The sequence below is a fragment of the Haliotis rufescens genome, unplaced genomic scaffold (genome assembly GCF_023055435.1).
Source record: "Haliotis rufescens isolate VD_foot unplaced genomic scaffold, xgHalRufe1.0.p SCAF_4, whole genome shotgun sequence".
In the NCBI taxonomy this organism is placed as follows: domain Eukaryota; kingdom Metazoa; phylum Mollusca; class Gastropoda; order Lepetellida; family Haliotidae; genus Haliotis; species Haliotis rufescens.
The window spans coordinates 11,149,263-11,170,418 of record NW_025964112.1 but is presented as its reverse complement, the minus strand read 5'-3'; the positions used below and the strand labels follow the sequence as shown (position 1 = coordinate 11,170,418).

Here is a 21,156-nt window from a genome sequence, read left to right as displayed (position 1 = left end):
ACCGCCCCTGATCTTGTATAGAGCCAAGCGCTAGGCGGAAAGCCAGTTATCGGGATGACTTATACTTCTCTCTCACAACATTGTAAATATTAGATTTATTCGCATTTATTGATTTATCTGGATATATTTACGTATCAAAACTGTATTGTCTGTGTGGAGGAAAATATTTGTCAACCGAAACAATGTCATGTCGACCTTAGTATGGAAATATCATTTGTGAAAGGCGAATCATATAGATGTTCTCGCAATACGTTTTAACATCGTGAAATTTGAAACATTTGTCTTGGGGCCCTATGAAGAAACGTCGTATATACAACCGTGAAGTAAAAATAAAGTTAATTGGATACTTGAAGATGAATTTAGACAACATGGCATGCTGACAGTACTCCATTAATAGAAAGAAATGTTATCATTGTCAGCCTATTAGTGTTAATTGGTGAGGAATGTCACGTTCTATTCTCATGTAAATATTTTAAAAAGCCAAGAAGCGATTATGTACACACATTTTATGTTAGAAAACCAAATATTAGAACCTAACGAAAACTTTCTAAATTTTGCTGAATAAATCATAAAAACATTTAAGAGAAGTAACCCTGAAACGTTTGGTATGTGTAATAAAGAAGTGGCTATCCATAATACTCATGTCAGGTTTGCAGACAAAGTTCAAGTTTGATTGCATTTGAGTATGTGGGTTGGGAGTTGTGACGTTTCGAACGAGATACGCTTTATGTCAAGGCTGTCAGCTGAATGGGAACAGGCAGAGGTGGCACGTAGATGCCTACCACTTTGGTTACAACTCAGGTGCACGAATATGGGGATGCCAAATCATCCTGTTCCTGAATTAAATTTTCGTTGTGTTCATGGAAATTCCTGCATTCTGATTAGCTGAATTGGTCACGTGTTATTGCATTCATTTCCCAATGAATGTAAAGAATAAAGCCGCGCCCACCGCGGCGAACTACTTTTATTACTGCGGAATGTCGGGGAATCCCAATATTACAGTCGAGGGAATTCCCTTTCTGCTCACGTGTATCGTCATGCACAGGACATTTAGCGACTTTCATGCATATTCATTGTCCAAACTACCCTTTGAAACCGAAGGCCGAGAATGAATGAAACAGCAAACGTGCAGGCTCGCTCGTCTGTTTTTTTTTACCGCTCGCCTCGGTTCAACTTTCATGTCTTCGGGTTTCATTAATAACTAGCATTTCTCAACTGTGTTTTACCGTAATCAGGGAAGTAATGTTTGAATCACGCAGTAAATGACCATGTTATTTGAAACAGCCACCTTCTCTCGGACATATTTCTTCCGGTTCGTTACAGTCTGACTGTTGCAGTTCTTTTCGCCTCTTGCCTTAATTGACAGGTCCAATGAACATTGTTTTAATCCCACTCTCCGTTGATTGGCTACTGACTGTGTAGGCGTGTCAAGTTATGTGCATAAATTAAACGATCACCTGATTCATGTCACGCCACTGTATGTATTCCTACACCTGGAATGTTTATCAATGTCGTCATTTTTGTCTGTTTTGATATATGCAACTGTTTTGGGTTAAACTATTGTAGATAAAACATGTTTTACGTTGTCGAATTTAATTAAAAGCATTGACTGAATATTTTTTTCGGTTCATTGCGGTATGAATCGAAAAACCGATGTGCAAACTGTATGAATCCGCGTACCTCAATGAACCGAAAAAAATACACAGTCAATCCTTAAGTATCACACACATGCATGAGTGAGTTGGGTTTAACGTCTCCTTGAGATGAAATGGGGTTTAGCGTCGCGTCCAGAATATTGCACGTACATAGCGACGTGCAGGGGTGCACAGTATGCTAACTCCGAGCCGACCAGTCCTTGTTTAGCCCCTTTATGCCGAGGCTAAGTACAAGAACCATCTTTTAACTTCTTTTGGTATGACGCGGACGGGGATCGAACCTCCGAGCTGACGCTCTACCACTAGATGTGTTCATTTGTTTGTGGTTTGACTCCACACTCAGCAATATTCCAGCTACATGACGGCGGCGTGTTGATAATCGAGTCTGGTCCAGATAATCCGGGATAGAATAGATCTTCAGCAACCCACACCTGCCGTAAATGGCGACTATGGGGTGGACAACGGGATCGGGTGGTCAGGCTCGTTGACTTGGTTGATGCACGTCATCGTATCCAAAAAGCGTAAATTGATGCTCATGATGTCAATCAATGGTTTATCTGGACCAGACTCGATTATTTACTGACCGCTGTCATGCATGTAGCTGGAATATTGATGAGTGCGGCGTTAAACAACAAAGAAACAAACAAATTATATCCATTGATTAAACTTGTTGATACTTAATAACAACATGTCGGAACTTGTACGGGGCGGTCGGGTAGCCTAGTGGTTCAAGCGTTCGCTCGTCACGCTGAAGACCTGGGTTCGATTCCCGACATGGGTACAATGTGTGAAGCCCATTTCTGGTGTTTCCCCGCCGTGATATTGCTGGAATATTGCTAAAAGCGGCGTAAAACCATACTCACTCACTCACTCACTCACTCGGAACTTGTACGTGGCGGTTTCTAAATATTTTTATGACATTTCAATAATGTCATTCTGAGTAACGTCCTCACAAATCTAGCAATGAATGAGGAAAATACCGACAACAAACAATGTCACGATATTTCCGGGTCAGACATCCGGCGTGTGTAAATCTATCCGTACACTAGCCTTGCTTTGGGAACATAAACTCAACAATCTAGATTTTATTCAGTAATCAATCTCTTAACGAGAGGCTATCATGACGAGATGGCGTCACTACCTGTTCACGACTCATTTTGTTTAGGATCATAGGTGAGATGAAATGGGGTAACGTCGCGATCAAGATTATTGCACTTATATAGCGACGTGCATGCACGATTTTATAGTACTAGCCCACTGAGATACCATATCATAGGTTAACATGAATACGTTCCTCAGACACAGTGTACTTGTCCTTGTTTTAGCCCCTTAATGCGATAAGTTTTCACTTCGTTCAATTTATGAAAAAGGAGACGCCGTACAGTCTACATGTCTCTATCTTTTACCGCGTTTCGCATGTATGTTTGTAGGTCAGACAGCAAAGAAGCGCGTTTATGGACCGAGAACGTATTACCAGGTAAATAATATACTTACTCTCATTATATAGTTATTTCGACAATGACAGGGTCACCGAGATGCTTCAGAAAGTATTTGACATGTCAACATTTCCTTATAAATCAAATAAGTAGTTATTTTTTGACACACTATCTGAACACAACAATATTAATATTACTTCCGCACGTGCCCTGAACAGGTCATGACTATATTTGCTATAATTTCAACGTCATGTACTGTATGTTGTTTAATTAATTAAGAGTGTCTCAATTTCTCGGGGCGGTCGGGTAGCCTAGCGTTCGTTCGTCACGTCGAGGACCCGGGTTCGATTCCCGACATGGGTACAATGTGTGAAGCCCATTTCTGGTGTCCCCTGCCGTGATATTGCTGGAATATTGCTAAAAGCGACTTAAAGACCAAACTCACTCACTCACTCACTGAATGTCTCAACAAACATTAGAACAGCAAACACCGTTACTGATTTCTGGAAAAGGAGGCGTGCTTTTTGCTTTTATTTATGTCAGTACGCGTCCAGTATTCGCCTTCTTTTGTTTACAATTTATCACCAAATGAGTTAGTGTTAAATGTTTCCTTTTGGCTGTATTAATGCTAACAATTCCTTGTTATTTTTGTCTCGCCAAATGATTTATGTAAATAAACCATGGTATTTAAACATGTTACATTCCGGCGTGCATATATGCATGTGTGTATGTACATTAGCTTAGGTTAGCCAATGGCCACGTTCATTTAAAGTGAGGTGAGGTGAGGTGAGGTGAGGGGAGGTGAGGTGAGGTGAGATAGGGTTAACGTCGCGTTCAATGTGATTGCATTGTAACCATGTGTATGTACGTGCGTAGGAGTGTGTGTGTGTGTGTGTGTGTGTGTGGTTGTGTGTGTGTGGTTGTGGTTGTGTGTGTGTGTGTGTGTGTGTGTGTGTGTGTGTGTGTGTGTGTGTGTGTGTGTGTGTGTGTGTGTGTGTGTGTGTGTGTGTGTGTAACTGTTTAAATATGAGATCTCAAACACTTTTGAAATTTAAGGGGAACAAATGACTGGGGTCCCTGGGGTGACTTACAATATGTATTAACTCAGCCAATATGAAATAACGTTCATTATTGCCAGACTAAGAAAGTGTTACGTTGGAAACAGTAAGTTATAACGTATTTGTGTATTTTTCCTCATGAACGCATAGTGTAGATACATGCATATGTCTAATGTATTTGTACATGTTCGACAGACACAGAACTAAACTTGTGAACGTGACGGGGAAACAATCGTGCATATCATTAAATAGGATCATGAACACTATAACCATGACACTGTAGAAGCTTGATTCTGATTGGTCGAAATACCATTAAAATCAGGTTTCCAATTCTGTTAGACGCCTCAAATTAACAAACCTTTTCAATAACAAACTTCCGTGTGAATACTAGGGCTGCAACGGTTCGGTTCAGTGCACCGAGAACCGGTACTTGTCGTCTCGATTCGATCTTCGATCTACAATGTCTAGATTTCGATTCGGTTCATTCCAATTTTTGTAATAAATTTAAAATTAACAAAAATAACCACAAAGTCTGTATGAACGTTTAGAGAGTGAGATCAGTATGTATAAAAAAGATGAGGTGCCCAGCCTAGAGTGAGTGAGTGAGTATGGTTTTACGCCGCTTTTAGCAATATTCCAGCAATATCACGAAGGGGGACACCAGAAATGGGCTTCACACATTGTACCCATGTCGGGAATCGAACCCGGGTCTTCGGCGTGACGAGCCAACGCTTTAACCACTAGGCTACCCGACCGCCCCCAGCCTAGAGTCTGACCCACTGAGTTGGTGGAGGGTGAGAGAGGGAAAGTATCCCTTGTTGTCAAAATATGGCAAACAGACTGAGTGCCTTGGCACACCTGCCACATGTGTGGCTAGTGAGGGGGTCTTTTCAACAGCCGGGGATGTTGTGACTGCTCAGAGGGCTTCCCTCAGTAGTGACAATGTGGACATGCTTGTGTTTTTATCCAAAATCATGATCATCCCTGATGACCTGATTGACCTCACAGTCTAAGGTGATGAGTTTGTCCTGCTGGTGCACAGTGTTGCACTGTTCAATAAAAAAGTTAAAGTAAATACACGTTTTGTTACTTATTTATGCATATTATACATGAATCATTGTATATTATTAGACTAACGAATCGAATCGAAAATAATCGAATCGAATGGAAATAATCGAGCATCGAACCGAATCGAAGTATTGGTGAACCGTTGCAGCCCTGGTGAATACATCGATTTATCGAGAACCGTCATACCGATGCATTTATAAAATGTCAATTGAACTGTATACGTTTTGGAACGGCATAATATGTTATAGTCACGCACAGCTACACTACACCATCATTAGGTCACAACCCTTTATCTAACATGATGAGGGACCCAGTCGTCTAAGGCGCCGCGATTCGCTATTCAGAGTTGCGTCCCTTGGGCACGTCAGAAAGCTATGATTGTGGGTTCAAATCCCGGTTCGTCCCGATTATGTTTCTAGGTTTGTCAGCACCATACCCGTGCTCGTGGGTTTCACCGAAGTGGTAAACGTCAAAGACCTGCATCACTTCGGGCTTTCCTCCCACATGAAGCTGACACGCCGTGATATAACTGGAATACTGTTAAAAGCGGCGTTAAACCCAACTCACTCCCTCTAACATGATGACATCTATTTAAGAACATAAACAAATATGCAAAATATACACTAACCCTTGTGTCACAAAAAACTATCAGTCTCTCGTGTCGTGCCGACTTGTCTTAAATTAACATAACGGCGGTATACTTCTGGGTGGTTCCGTTGGTCTATGTACCTTAATTATGCGTCACCAACATTCGCTGTGCAGAGTTGCGTCCCTTAGGGATGACAGGATCCCAGGTTCGTCTCATCTTATTTTGGGTTTCTCAGCTTAATATATAATCTGGTCTTGGGTTTCAACAAAGTTATAAACGTTTTAGATTTGAATTACTTCGGGTTTTCCTTCCACATCATGCCGTGTGTCGAACTCGAGTTTTCCGGGGTTCGAGACATCAGAGGAATTTATGCTGAATTTGGATACTTGGGACTCCCAAATGAGTTCGAGACAATTCGACTCAAAAAGTTCAATACAACGAAGTTCGACTATCTAACTGCTGTTGAAAGCGGCGTCTAACAAAACTCACTCACTCAAGACATTATTACAAGCCTTGTCTAAATCGGGATATAGCGTTAATGTTAATGCCAATGCTTGGCAACAACACGTATCCACAAAACTAGAATTACACACTGACTTAACCTCCAGTTCTCCGCCGGTTAAATCTGATAAACCCTTGGGATTTATATCTCGAGGATTACAAACATTATACTAACCTTCGCTGAAGTACATTATAGCTCTACAAACATTAGGATGACCCGTTTCGTTTCTGGTAAGTTGTTGCTTCTATCTCAATTAGAAATAGTGTAGCTTGTGTGACCATCACACCTGCATTAACTGTTCTTAAAACTGCATAGCATTTTGCTAATTCGCGGACGATTTGCCTTATGAATAGTTGGAAAGGTTTTGAAGGCCTGCTTTGGAAACGGTAAAAAATGTCAGGCCAGTGTATAACAACGAAAGTTAAATAAGTATGTTTTTAAATAATCATAAAATTACATGTGTAAAAAGTAACATCTGAATGTATCAGATTACACATTACCTGCTTCTTTGGTGAAATAGCCGCGAACTCTTTGTTGTCACGAGAAGCTCGAGTTGCACGTGCGAAATAGACCAGCGCCGGTCGAGTCTACTTTTGTACAGGGTGGAAATACGTGAAGAGTGGCGTTTGATCGATACAATTTCGCAATTATTAGGTCGTTTTTGCAGTTTTTGATTTGATTTCAATTGTGTATAAGCTGGATAGCTAGGTTGTGCTTGCGATTGGAAACCTTCGAGGAGTGAAGAGAGCTTGGGAAGTAAAAGATTGGGAAAGCAACATGACGCCGTCTTCTTCCCGGATTCTCACAATCGACTCACACATACAGCGTATTGTGTACAGCTGTTCATCGGTTGTATTCGGGCGACCATATAATATATATATGTGTGTGTGTGTGTGTGTGTGTGTGTGTGTGTGTGTGTGTGTGTTTGTTTATATAAAGAATATATATACACGCACACGTATATATATATATATATATATATATATATATATATATATATATATATATAGTTTTTTTAATTTCATTTAGTATCCTCAGAACAAGGACGACTTTCCTCTATTTGTCAATGGTAGGATCGCATATTCAAGCTATGTCGTTGTGACCGCGTGTTTCACAATAGTCACAAAACTGTTATCTTGATGATACCTTCCTTGACGACAGCGTTCAACCACTGATTCAAATCCTCGTTGAAACCTCGTGAACTCCATTATGTCGACATATTATTCATAACGAAACTCTTGCAAAAGGACAAACTCGAGATATAGTCGATGTTTCCCAGTTTGACGCTACCTCCGTAGGCTAATTTGCATACCACGTGACCTGACTTTTCTCGTGTTTTCAAACAAACACACTCATTTTGAAATCAGAGCAGACTTGCCCAATGGAAGCTGTTCAGTGCGTTTTAATTATTGTTTTGCATAAATATATAGATATGCTACTACAACACCAACACTGAGGAGCAATGATCATATTTTTTTACATCAATTGAAGTAACTGTATCGCCAGGTCTCCATTTTGGCTTCGACGACAGCACGTGGAGACACACAACCAATGTAAACAAAGGATAACTTTGCACATGGAAAATTACATGCAGTTTTCACGTATATTTTCTCAATGAAACTCAATCAATTTATAATCTAAGTGTATAGACTTTTCAAAACTGGAATAGAAGAAATATGTCATTTACCGAATGGACTGTGGCCGAGGTACAAGATTGACCGCATGCGACTCTGGGTAGGAGAGTGGCCCCGATTATGTTTCTAGATTTCTCAGCACCAAACCTGTGCTCACGGTTTTCACGAAAGCGTTAAATGTCTGAGACCTGCATCACTGTGGGCCTTCCTCCCACATCAATCTGACACGCCCTGATATAAACTGGAATACTGTTCAAACCGGCGTTGAAACAAACTCACTCACTGAAAACTTACAGTAGTACACCCCTCTAGACCAATGAAGATTCCGGGGTAGAATAGATCTTCAGCAACCCATGCTTGCCGTAAAAGGCGACTATGCTTGTCGTAAAAGGCGACTAACGGATCGGGTGGTCAGGCTCGCTGACTTGGTTGATGCATGTCATTGATCCCAATTGTGTTCCAGACTCGATTATTTACAGACCGCCGTCATATAGCTGGAATATTGCTGAGTGTGGCGTTAAACAACAAACCAACCAACACCCCTCTAAATCAGACTCACATATAGGAAATATCACTTACATTTCTAATAACATTTTTTTTTATAAAAACGGTACATTAAAAGCGGTTTCTATTTGACTTTATTTCAACCATGTTTTAGGGAACAATATGCATGTAAAGTACTTAGTTCATTTTGTGTTTGCTTAAATTGCATTTTGTAATATGCACCCAGTCTCTGTACTATGTGTAGTCACGGTCGCTGGACTAATCGTGTAATCTGATACACCCCGTGTATAAGTTTGTTGTGTAATAACATTATTAATACCTCGTGACTTCATTGCAGATGTAAACGTTGATTTCGACTTGACAGCATGGTGTAAGTATACATTTTTGTCTTCGGTAGATTCATGATTATCTTGTGACACTGTCGTCATCGCCTAGATGAACCGTGTCAGTGTTATTTCTGTGTAAACAGTCAAGAAGCGACACTGTATTGTTGATCTGCTAATCGGATGAATTACGGGGACGAACGGTTTTGCATATAGTTTGACCAGAAATGATTTTACAATGAGAACATTGTAAATTATAGATTTATTAAGTCATAGACCAAGAAATAAGTTTGCTCTACAAACAATGCTTACTTTAAGCTACAAAACAATAAAATTGATCAATATTTTGTCAGACCACATCTTTTCTTAATAATGTGACGAGGCATACTGCCCATCAAGGTAGTAATCAAACCATGAGTCCTTATATCCGAATATCTCACCACCTCTGCTTTCATAATTTTTTTATCATCTAAATATTGTTTAGATTTTTTATTGATATTGTCCTTCATGATTCCCCAAATCATTTCAGTTGGTTTCCGGTCCGGACACGCCAGGAGTGTAACATTTTGCTCGTTAAACCTTTCCTGAGAGACCCGTGAAGATCCGGTTAGAATAGGTCTTCAACAACCCATGCTTGCCGTAATAGGCGACGATGCTTGACGTAAGAGGCGACTGACGGGATCGGGTAGTCGGGCTCGCTGACTTGGTTGATGCATGTCATCGTATCCCAATTGGGTGGACCGATGCTCATGATGTCAATCACTGGATTGTCTGGTCCAAACTCGATAATTTACAGACCGCCGTCTTAAAGCTGGAATATTGCTGAGTGCGGCGTTAAACAAAACAACAACAACAACAACAACAACCTTACTGAGAATGCTTCGCTCTTTTTATTAGATCATTGTCTTGCTTGAGTATTCATCAGTCACCATACAAAATGTGTGCTGTTGGAAGAAAATGTCCCTGTAGAATATCAGTGTACACTGCACTGGTTATGTTACCTTCAAGTACACATAATGGTGTGGCACCCAACACAGACACCCCACCCAACACAGGACATTTAGGACTGTTCTTTGGACGCTTGTAAATTGGTTTTTCTGTACTTTGGGTCCACATTTGTGTGCAGTTTGGATATATACATATTGAACTTTCATCGGAGAACATAACATTGTCCAAGTTGACATTTCTATGCGCCAAAACACCAGTTCAAACGTCGCTCTTGCTGTTCAGGTTTTAGGAGTGGTGATAGAATTCCTCGTGATTTCTGCACTTTGCAAATGCGTTCTTATTGTCTCTTTTGAAACATGAACTTTTCTTCTATTAATTATTACATGCCTACTATTTTTGAGACGCCAATATACCAATCCGTCTTCTGTGACCAACAGTAGATATCTTTGGCCTACCTGCTCCCCTTCTGTGCTTTATTCCATCTCCACTCTCAATACTTTTCAAAACACGATACACAGTTGATAGTGGAATGTCTGTTCTCCCTGTAATGATGTTCTGATCATATTCATTGATTGTATAATTCAAAAATATTTTTAATTTTTTGTCAAAAGCTGCTATTTCCACTGTGGTACTATTTGCCGTCTGCTGGCTTGTTTACCAAGGGAGACAACTCTGGTTTCACTTTACAAATATGATACGCGGAGTTGTCTCCCTTAAGACTAAGTTCTACATACACCTTTGATATAGTAAACACTGATGGCCAAAATAGTATATAAAATTCTCAATAATTTCTGGTCAAACTATAGTGCAGCGCATCCACGCAATTGTGAACCATGTCGATCACAATTGTTGGAAACACTCATGTAATAATGTAGGAAAGGAGTGCACATTTATTTAATATTCTAGCTGAATGAACGGTATGTACATGAGCTAATTATGTTACTTCCCTAGAAATAGGTTATATGTGTTGTATCAAACCTAAACGTCTTTACAGATAACTTAACTTCTGGTAGGGGTTTTCTGAGTCTCCAGGCGAGGTCTGGTGGTTGTGAGATGATGTTGCCATACGTATATTGAATCTTGTAATGGTGACGACCGATTCCCGACTTGATTTCAAGTTGAAGAAACACTCGGATATGAACACTGAACTGTGTTTAAATCTCCATGACCCGAGCACAGACATACATGTATGCTGGTCATCGGTAAACATCCAATTACAAGAAGTTTCATGTTATCATGTTTCGTTCGTTGCTCCTAAAATATATATGTTTTGTTTTAGGTTGGACAACATTATAAACAAGTTTTCCCAGCTGCGACTCGGTAATGTGATCAGGGATGACGACGTCGTCGACCAACTCCATCACTATGTGATGGTGGTCACCTTGACCACACTCGCTATCGGGATCGGAACTAAACAGTTTGTGGGCAAGCCGATCCACTGTTGGGTGAGTTGAAAAACACACAGACCTATATAGATAGGTCAATAGATACAGCATGGTGTATGTATATGAGTTGGACAGACAGACAGATCCATACATACGGCGTGGTGATAGTATATCAGTTGGACAGACAGACAGATCCATAGATACGGCGTGGTGTATGGATATCAGTTGGTTGATACAGCATGGTGTATGTATGATATCAGTCGTACATACAGACAGAGCTATTGATACAGCATGGTGTATGTATGATATCAGTTGGACATACATACAGGGCTATTGATACAGCATGGTGTATGTATGATATCAGTAGGACATACATACAGGGCTATTGATACAGCATGGTGTATGTATGATATCAGTCGGACATACAGACAGGGCTATTGATACAGCATGGTGTATGTATGATATCAGTCGGACATACATACAGGGCTATTGATACAGCATGGTGTATGTATGATATCAGTTGGACATACATACAGGGCTATGGATACAGCATGGTGTATGTATGATATTAGTCGGACATACATACAGGGCTATTGATACAGCATGGTGTATGTATGATATCAGTTGGACATACATACAGGGCTATTGATACAGCATGGTGTATGTATGATATCAGTTGGACATACATACAGGGCTATTGATACAGCATGGTGTATGTATGATATCAGTTGGACATACATACAGGGCTATTGATACAGCATGGTGTATGTATGATATCAGTTGGACATACAGACAGGGCTATTGATACAGCATAGTGTATGTATGATATCAGTCGGACATACAGACAGGGCTATTGATACAGCATAGTGTATGTATGATATCAGTCGGACATACAGACAGGGCTATTGATACATCATAGTGTATGTATGATATCAGTCGGACATACAGACAGGGCTATTGATACAGCATAGTGTATGTATGATATCAGTCGGACATACAGACAGGGCTCTTGATAGAGCATAGTGTATGTATGATATCAGTCGGACATACAGACAGGGCTATTGATACAGCATGGTGTATGTATGATATCAGTGGGACATACAGACAGAGCTATTGATACAGCATAGTGTATGTATGATATCAGTCGGACATACAGACAGGGCTATTGATACAGCATGGTGTATGTATGATATCAGATGGACATACAGACAGAGCTATTGATACAACATAGTGAATGTAAATCAGTCGGACAAACAGACATTGCTATTGATACAGCATAGTGTTTGTATGATGTCAGTTGGACATACAGACAGAGCTATTGATACAGCATGGTGTATGTATGATATCAGATGGACATACAGACAGAGCTATTGATACAGCATGGTGTATGTATGATATCAGATGGACATACAGACAGAGCTATTGATACAGCATAGTGTATGTATGATATCAGATGGACATACAGACAGAGCTATTGATACAGTATAGTGTATGTAATTTATCAGTCGTACATACAGACAGAGCTATTGATACAGTATAGTGTATGTAATGTATGAGTCGAACATAAAGACAGAGCTATTGATACCACATAGTGTATGTATGATATCAGATGGACATACAGACAGAGCTATTGATACAGTATAGTGTATATAATTTATGAGTCGGACATACAGACAGAGCTATTGATACCGCATAGTGTATGTATGATATCAGTTGGACATACAGACAGAGCTATTGATACAGCATAGTAAATGTATGATATCAGATGGACATACAGACAGAGCTATTGATACCGCATAGTGTATGTATGATATCAGATGGACATACAGACAGAGCTATTGATACAGCATAGTTTATGTATGATATCAGATGGACATACAGACAGAGCTATTGATACAGCATAGTGTGTGTATGATATCAGATGGACATACAGACAGAGCTATTGATACAGCATGGTGTATGTATGATATCAGATGGACATACAGACAGAGCTAATGATACCGCATAGTGTATGTATGATATCAGATGGACATACAGACAGAGCTATTGATACAGTATAGTGTATGTATGATATCAGTCGGACAAACAGACAGAGCTATTGATCCAGCATAGTGTTTGTATGATATCAGTTGGACATAAAGACAGAGCTATTGATACAGCATGGTGTATGCATGATATCAGTTGGACATAAAGACAGAGCTATTGATACAGTATAGTGTATGTAATGTATCAGTCGAACATAAAGACAGAGCTATTGATACAGCATGGTGTATGTATGATATCAGATGGACATACAGACAGGGCTATTGATACAGCATAGTGTATGTATGATATCAGTCGGACATACAGACAGGGCTATTGATCCAGCGTGGTGTATGTATGATATGAGTTGGACATACAGACAGAGCTATTGATACAGCATGGTTTATGTATGATATCAGATGGACATACAGACAGAGCTATTGATACAACATAGTGAATGTAAATCAGTCGGACAAACAGACAGTGCTATTGATACAGCATAGTGTATGTATGATATCAGTTGGACATACAGACAGAGCTATTGATACAGCATGGTGTATGTATGATATCAGATGGACATACAGACAGAGCTATTGATACAGCATAGTGTATGTATGATATCAGATGGACATACAGACAGAGCTATTGATACAGCATAGTGTATGTATGATATCAGATGGACATACAGACAGAGCTATTGATACAGTATAGTGTATGTAATTTATCAGTCGTACATACAGACAGAGCTATTGATACAGTATAGTGTATGTAATGTATGAGTCGAACATAAAGACAGAGCTATTGATACCACATAGTGTATGTATGATATCAGATGGACATACAGACAGAGCTATTGATACAGCATAGTGTATGTATGATATCAGATGGACATACAGACAGAGCTTTTGATACAGTATAGTGTATGTATGATATCAGATGGACACACAGACAGAGCTATTGATACAGTATAGTGTATGTAATTTATCAGTCGTACATACAGACAGAGCTATTGATACAGTATAGTGTATGTAATGTATCAGTCGAACATAAAGACAGAGCTATTGATACCGCATAGTGTATGTATGATATCAGTTGGACATACAGACAGAGCTATTGATACAGCAGAGCGTATATATGATATCAGATGGACATACAGACAGAGCTATTGATACCGCATAGTGTATGTATGATATCAGATGGACATACAGACAGAGCTATTGATACCGCATAGTGTATGTATGATATCAGATGGACATACAGACAGAGCTATTGATACAGTATAGTGTATGTAATGTATGAGTCGAACATAAAGACAGAGCTATTGATACCACATAGTGTATGTATGATATCAGATGGACATACAGACAGAGCTATTGATACAGCAAAGTGTATGTATGATATCAGATGGACATACAGACAGAGCTTTTGATACAGTATAGTGTATGTATGATATCAGATGGACACACAGACAGAGCTATTGATACAGTATAGTGTATGTAATTTATCAGTCGTACATACAGACAGAGCTATTGATACAGTATAGTGTATGTAATGTATCAGTCGAACATAAAGACAGAGCTATTGATACCGCATAGTGTATGTATGATATCAGTTGGACATACAGACAGAGCTATTGATACAGCAGAGCGTATATATGATATCAGATGGACATACAGACAGAGCTATTGATACCGCATAGTGTATGTATGATATCAGATGGACATACAGACAGAGCTATTGATACAGCATGGTGTATGTATGATATCAGATGGACATACAGACAGAGCTCTGGATACATCATAGTGTATGCATGATATCAGTCGTCCATACAGACAGAGCTATTGGTACAGCATAGTGTATGTATGATATCAGTCGTACATACAGACAGAGCTATTGATACAGCAAAGTGTATGTATGATATCAGATGGACATACAGACAGAGCTATTGGTACAGCATAGTGTATGTATGATATCAGATGGACATACAGACAGAGCTATTGATACAGCATGGTGTATGTATGATATCAGATGGACATACAGACAGAGCTATTGATACAGCATAGTGTATGTATGATATCATATGGACATACAGACAGAGCTATTGATACAACATAGTGTATGTATGATATCAGATGGACATACAGACAGAGCTATTGATACAGCATGGTGTATGTATGATATCAGATGGACATACAGACAGAGCTATTGATACAGCATGGTGTATGTATGATATCAGTCGTACATACAGACAGAGCTATTCATACATCATAGTGTATGAATGATATCAGTCGTCCATACAGACAGAGCTATTGATACAGCATAGTGTATGTATGATATCAGTCGTTCATACAGACAGAGCTATTGATACCGCATAGTGTATGTATGATATCAGATGGACATACAGACAGAGCTATTGCTACAGCATAGTGTATGTATGATATCAGTCGTACATACAGACAGAGCTCTGGATACATCATAGTGTATGTATGATATCAGTCGTCCATACAGACAGAGCTATTGATACAGCATAGTGTATGTATGATATCAGTCGAACATAGAGACAGAGCTATTGATACAGCGTAGTGTATGTATGATATCAGTCGTACATACAGAAAGGGCTATTGATACAGCAAAGTGTATGTATGGTATCAGTTGCTTGATACAGCATAGTGTATGTATGATATCAGTCGTACATACAGACAGAGCTATTGATACAGCATGGTGTATGTATGGTATCAGTTGCTTGATACAGCATGGTGTATGTATGATATCAGTCGTACATACAGACAGAGCTATTGATACAGCAAAGTGTATGTATGATATCAGATGGACATACAGACAGAGCTATTGGTACAGCAAAGTGTATGTATGATATCAGATGGACATACAGACAGAGCTATTGGTACAGCATAGTGTATGTATGATATCAGATGGACATACAGACAGAGCTATTGATACAGCATAGTGTATGTATCATATAAGATGGATCCATAGATTCAGTGCAGTATACACATGACAGAACAGTGGGTCAGACAGACAGACAGACAGATCCGAAGAGACCGACAGACAGCGGGATCCGTAGAGACAATGAGATCCATCACTTTGACAGATACACTGTTATACAGACACATTCAGATATATAGCATAGGATGCACAAGCATTGGAATGGCGAAACAGATATATGTTATGAAACAGACACGCTGACATACTGTAATATACTGCCAGGCAAACATTGTACCATGGATGACATTCATAATGACATATGGTATGATTCGTGAAGACGTTTCCCATCTCGTTTACTTCAGCTCCCAGCGCAGTATAAAGAGGATGACCAGCAGGACTACGTGAACAGCCTCTGCTGGATCTCCGACCTCTACAACGTCCCCTTCATCCACGAACTCCCCCTTGCAGACGAGGACCGCTTCTCTTCCGACAAGGCCATCAACTACTACCGATGGGCAATGCTCATCCTCATCCTCCAGGCTGTGATGTTTGAGCTGCCGCACTTCTTCTGGAAAAGTTTAAAAGGTCATTCCGGTTTGAACATCAAGAAGATCATATCAATGTGTATGGAGTGCCAGTTAAGCTCCAAGGCCGCTCGGGTGAAGAAACTGGGCCAGGTTGCAATGTTCATAAACAGATGGTTGAGGACGTATCGCAGATTTACCACACCTATTCTCAACTGTTGTCAGTTTGGGAAACGATCAGGGCGTTATCTGGTTCTGCTGTACATGTTCACCAAATTCCTTTACCTCGTCAATGTTGTAGCACAGTTCCAGATTCTCACTATATTCCTTGGCTTCAACTACTGGACATATGGTGTTGAGGTCGGAGGATATCTGGCCGAAGATCCACTCTGGAAAGACTTTCAGCACTTCCCTCGGATTGGAATGTGCGATTTCGACATCAGGCAGCTTCAAAATATCCATCGATACACAGTCCAGTGTGTTCTCTCTATTAACCTTTTCCTGGAAAAGATCTTCGCTGGACAGTGGTTTGTCATGGTCATTCTATCCGTGGTGACTCTTCTCAGTTTTTTGTCCTGGTTCGTCGAGGAGGTGTTTACATCTCGGCGAGAACGTTTCCTGCACAAATACATATACTTGATCGATACAGAAAGAAAGAAAGATGGCGGTTCCCTGGATACAAAACTTTTCAAGAAATTTGTCAGGGGATATCTCCGCCAGGATGGCGTCTTCTTGATTAGGATTGTTGTCAATAACACAAACGACATACTGGCTTATGACCTGCTGAATCAACTCTGGACATTATTTGAAAATGAACATAAGATCAATTCATCTGAAGCTGAACCGCTAATTAATGGAGTAACACTGGGAGAGAAAACAGAAGGTGAAACTGCAACATGGCTGTTTCCAAATGAAGTTTCCCGGAATAAAGTACCAAAGAAAAGAAAGTTTGCCCGAACCGCTTTAAGGAGCTCAAGCCGAGAATCATAGACAAAACATAGACAAATATAGGCGTTTTATAACAGACGAAAGGGAATAAATAGAAGTGCCATGTATGTCACTTATCAGATCCACCTAAGCAATACGTAACAAAAAACATTTTTATCGATTTGCAATAAATATATTGCACACTTACATGCAGAAGTTGTGAAGTTTTAGTATCGATAAATGTTTTATCTATATGTGGTTATAAACTATTTTGAAAAGTTGAATACTGTTAGGTTATACTTTTAGGTGAATCTGTTGACGCGGTGAAATAAAACAGCAGCTGACAACTTTGAGAAATGTTAGTGAGTGAGTGATTGAGTGAGTTGGGTTAAACGCCGCTTTTAACAGTAGTCCAGTTATATCGCGGCCTGTCGGCTTAATGTGGGAGGAAAGCCCGAAGTGGTGCAGGTCTCAGATGTTTGCCACTTTGGTGAAACCCACGAGCACGGGTATGGTGCTGACAAACCTAGAAACATAATTGGGGCGAACCGGGATTCGAACCCACAATCATAGGTTTCTGGCGTGCCCAAGGGACGCAACTCTACACAGCGAATCGCGGCGCCTAGACGACTTGGCCACCCGTGCCACAGAGAAATGTTATTACCCGTTGTTTGTGACTGTGATTGAGAGAGCATTAATATTGTAGCTTTCAAATTGCATAATGTACATGCATACATTTCATTTGTTGACCCCATTGCAGAGTTGAGCCCCTTGGGTACGCCAGAAACCTATGATTTTGGGTTCAGAGCCTATGTCGCCCCGATTATGTTTCTTGGTGTACCTGTCCGTCGTCGTGGGTTTCACCGAAGTGGTAAAGGTCTGAGACCTGCATCACTTCAGGCTTTCCTCCTTTCCTTTCACAATAAGCTGACACGTCGTGATATAACTGGAAAGTTGTTCAAAGTGGCGTCAAACCAAACTCACTCACTCACTGATGAACGTTAATAACACGTATACATATGACCTGTTGAAAATGCGCGAGAATTATCTTGGCATACAGATGATTGTTAGTAGATGCGACAACCCACTCTGTCCACAAGTATCCGCAGGTTGTTGGTTCGAACCCCGGAAAATGATTCTGGTTTGAAAGACGAATGTCCTTTAAATCTGGGTGAAACTGGCATTAGAGCCTATCTGCGGATCCCAATAATAGACGTGACACGGAACAGATAAAAGTGGCAAGAAGTCGACCTTATTATAACTGGCATTAGAGCCTATCTGCGGATCCCAATAATAGGCGTGACACGGAACAGATAAAAGTGGCAAGAAGTCGACCTTATTATAACTGGCATTAGAGCCTATCTGCGGATCCCAATAATAGACGTGACACGGAACAGATAAAAGTGGCAAGAAGTCGACCTTATTATAACTGGCATTAGAGCCTATCTGCGGATCCCAATAATAGGCGTGACACGGAACAGATAAAAGTGGCAAGAAGTCGACCTTATTATAACTGGCATTAGAGCCTATCTGCGGATCCCAATAATAAGCGTGACACGGAACAGATAAAAGTGGCAAGAAATCGACCTTATTCACTCACATGCGGATAAATACATGTATTGCTTCAAGAGTATTTCCTACTGCCCCCTGTTTGGAATACATGCATTTCAGGTGAACAATTGACTTGTCTTTGCATGTGTTTGTGATGGGTGCCACCGGTACGCTCACCTTTTCGCAAACACCTGGTATCAAAACTATTTGATAGTGATTCATTAGTACATGTTTTGTTTGTTTGTTTGTTTGTTTCACGCCATGGTCAGCAATATTCCAGCTATTTGACAGCGTTCTGAAAATAATCGAGTCTGGACCAGAACAACAAGTGATTGACATCATGAGCATCGATCCACGAAATTGGCGATGACATGCATTAACCAAGTCAGCGAGCTTGACCACCCGATCCATTCAGTCGCCTCTTACAACAATCAAAGTCGCCACTTACGGCAAGCATGGGTTGCCGAAGACATATTCTCTACCCGGATTTTCACGGGCCCATCAATACATGCTCATGATATAGTCGGAATCGTACAATCGACTTGGGAGAGATTTCTTATGAATTTGGAAATCGTTGAGGTGGAGTGATACGTGGTTCAGTGCGGCTATATAACAACGTAATGCACTCCTGCACGTGCACCAGGCAGGGTAAAAACAAGTACCATCTTTTGACGTATTTTGGTATGACGCGGTCGGGGATCGAACCAGCGACCTTCCGCTCTACAGGCACTAACCACTGCACCACAGAGTCGGCCTCGTGAAATCAGAATCTGTGTGGGTGTATCACGTCATATATAATCAGTAACTGTGCAGCTATACCACAGCGCCTGACGAAGCCAAGGACCAGAGGATAACAAAACAAAACAATGAGTCATTACGCGAGAAAAGATCAACGTCCTCGGGTTATGGTTACACACAATCAACAATGTCACAGCTGAGAAATCTTCCCTCTGTCCGCCCTTCCAAGAACATACATCATACGTTTTTGTTACGAAGTGAATTGTTACCTTGACTTTGTAGCTTATAATATGTTATGTAACTCCGTTGTATATGGGCCTGTAGCCTTTCATACAATAAAGAACTGAATTGAATTAAATTGAGCCATGTAACCATCCAATCCCCACCTCGCATGATCTGCAGGCAGTACCTGAATCGATCCTCCCAATAAAGCACACCGATGAGACCGCGCCTGTGGTCTAGTGGGAGAGCGTCCGCCCGGAGAGCGGAAGGTCCGGGTTTCGATACCCGGCCGCGTCATACCAATAGACCTCAAAAGATGGTACTTGTTGTTGCCTTGCCTGACGCTCGGCAGTAAGGGGCTAAAACAAGGAGTGAGTATAATATGTTTGAGTGGGGTATTCATGTTTAACTGTGGCAAAGCACTATAAATCGCAATCAGTCCCGACAAGTACAAGCCACACACGTCGCTATATAAGTGCAATAATCTTGGACGCGACGCTAAACCCCATTTCACCTCACCTCACACTGATGATCCGACCAAAAACATCCCCTTGAACGATATCGTGACGTCATGTTCCGGGCGTGTCTGATAACACCTTGCGATCTGAGCGGGCACTTAACCTAACGCCAGGGTAAACCATCACTGGACCCGCCTATATTTACTCACAGAAATTGATATCTAGGATGATCATATACCCTACAGCCGGTAGAGGTGGGAGTGTTGGTGGTGTGAGTGAGTGAGTGAGTGAGTGAGTGAGTGAGTGAGTGAGTGAGTGAGTGAGTGAGTGAGTGAGTGAGTGAGTGAGTGAGTGAGTGAGTGAGTGAGTGAGTGAGTGAGTGAGTGAGTGAGTGAGTGAGTGAGTGAGTGAGTGAGTGAGTGAGTGAGTGAGTGAGTGAGTGAGTGAGTGAGTGAGTGAGTGAGTGAGTGAGTGAGTGAGTGAGTGAGTGAGTGAGTGAGTGAGTGAGTGAGTGAGTGAGTGAGTGAGTGAGTGAGTGAGTGAGTGAGTGAGTGAGTGAGTGAGTGAGTGAGTGAGTGAGTGAGTGAGTGAGTGAGTGAGTGAGTGAGTGAGTGAGTGAGTGAGTGAGTGAGTGAGTGAGTGAGTGAGTGAGTGAGTGAGTGAGTGAGT

The 21,156-nt window shown here is 40.8% G+C and overlaps 1 protein-coding gene across 2 annotated transcripts; it reads left to right on the top strand.

The window, feature by feature from the left end:
• Positions 1-3,020: 3,020 nt before the first annotated feature.
• LOC124112308 (innexin unc-9-like) lies at positions 3,021-17,868 on the top strand. Of its 2 annotated transcripts, none has more exons than XM_046472358.2 (4): positions 3,021-3,132; positions 8,784-8,816; positions 10,997-11,162; positions 16,430-17,868. In XM_046472358.2, the coding sequence occupies exons 2-4, from the start codon at positions 8,812-8,814 to the stop codon at positions 17,579-17,581; spliced, it is 1,323 nt and encodes a 440-aa protein (XP_046328314.2). In that variant the 5' UTR covers positions 3,021-3,132; positions 8,784-8,811; the 3' UTR covers positions 17,582-17,868. The 2 variants fall into 2 exon arrangements, with proteins under 2 accessions (XP_046328314.2, XP_046328315.2); XM_046472359.2 differs by lacking the exon at positions 3,021-3,132 and adding an exon at positions 6,474-6,538.
• The last annotated feature ends 3,288 nt before the right edge of the window (positions 17,869-21,156 follow it).

Excerpts from the sequence above, each read along its gene's own strand:
- LOC124112308 (XM_046472358.2), top strand. Across the intron at positions 11,163-16,429 it reads GCAAGCCGATCCACTGTTGG|CTCCCAGCGCAGTATAAAGA; the intron begins GTGAGTTGAAAA and ends CGTTTACTTCAG.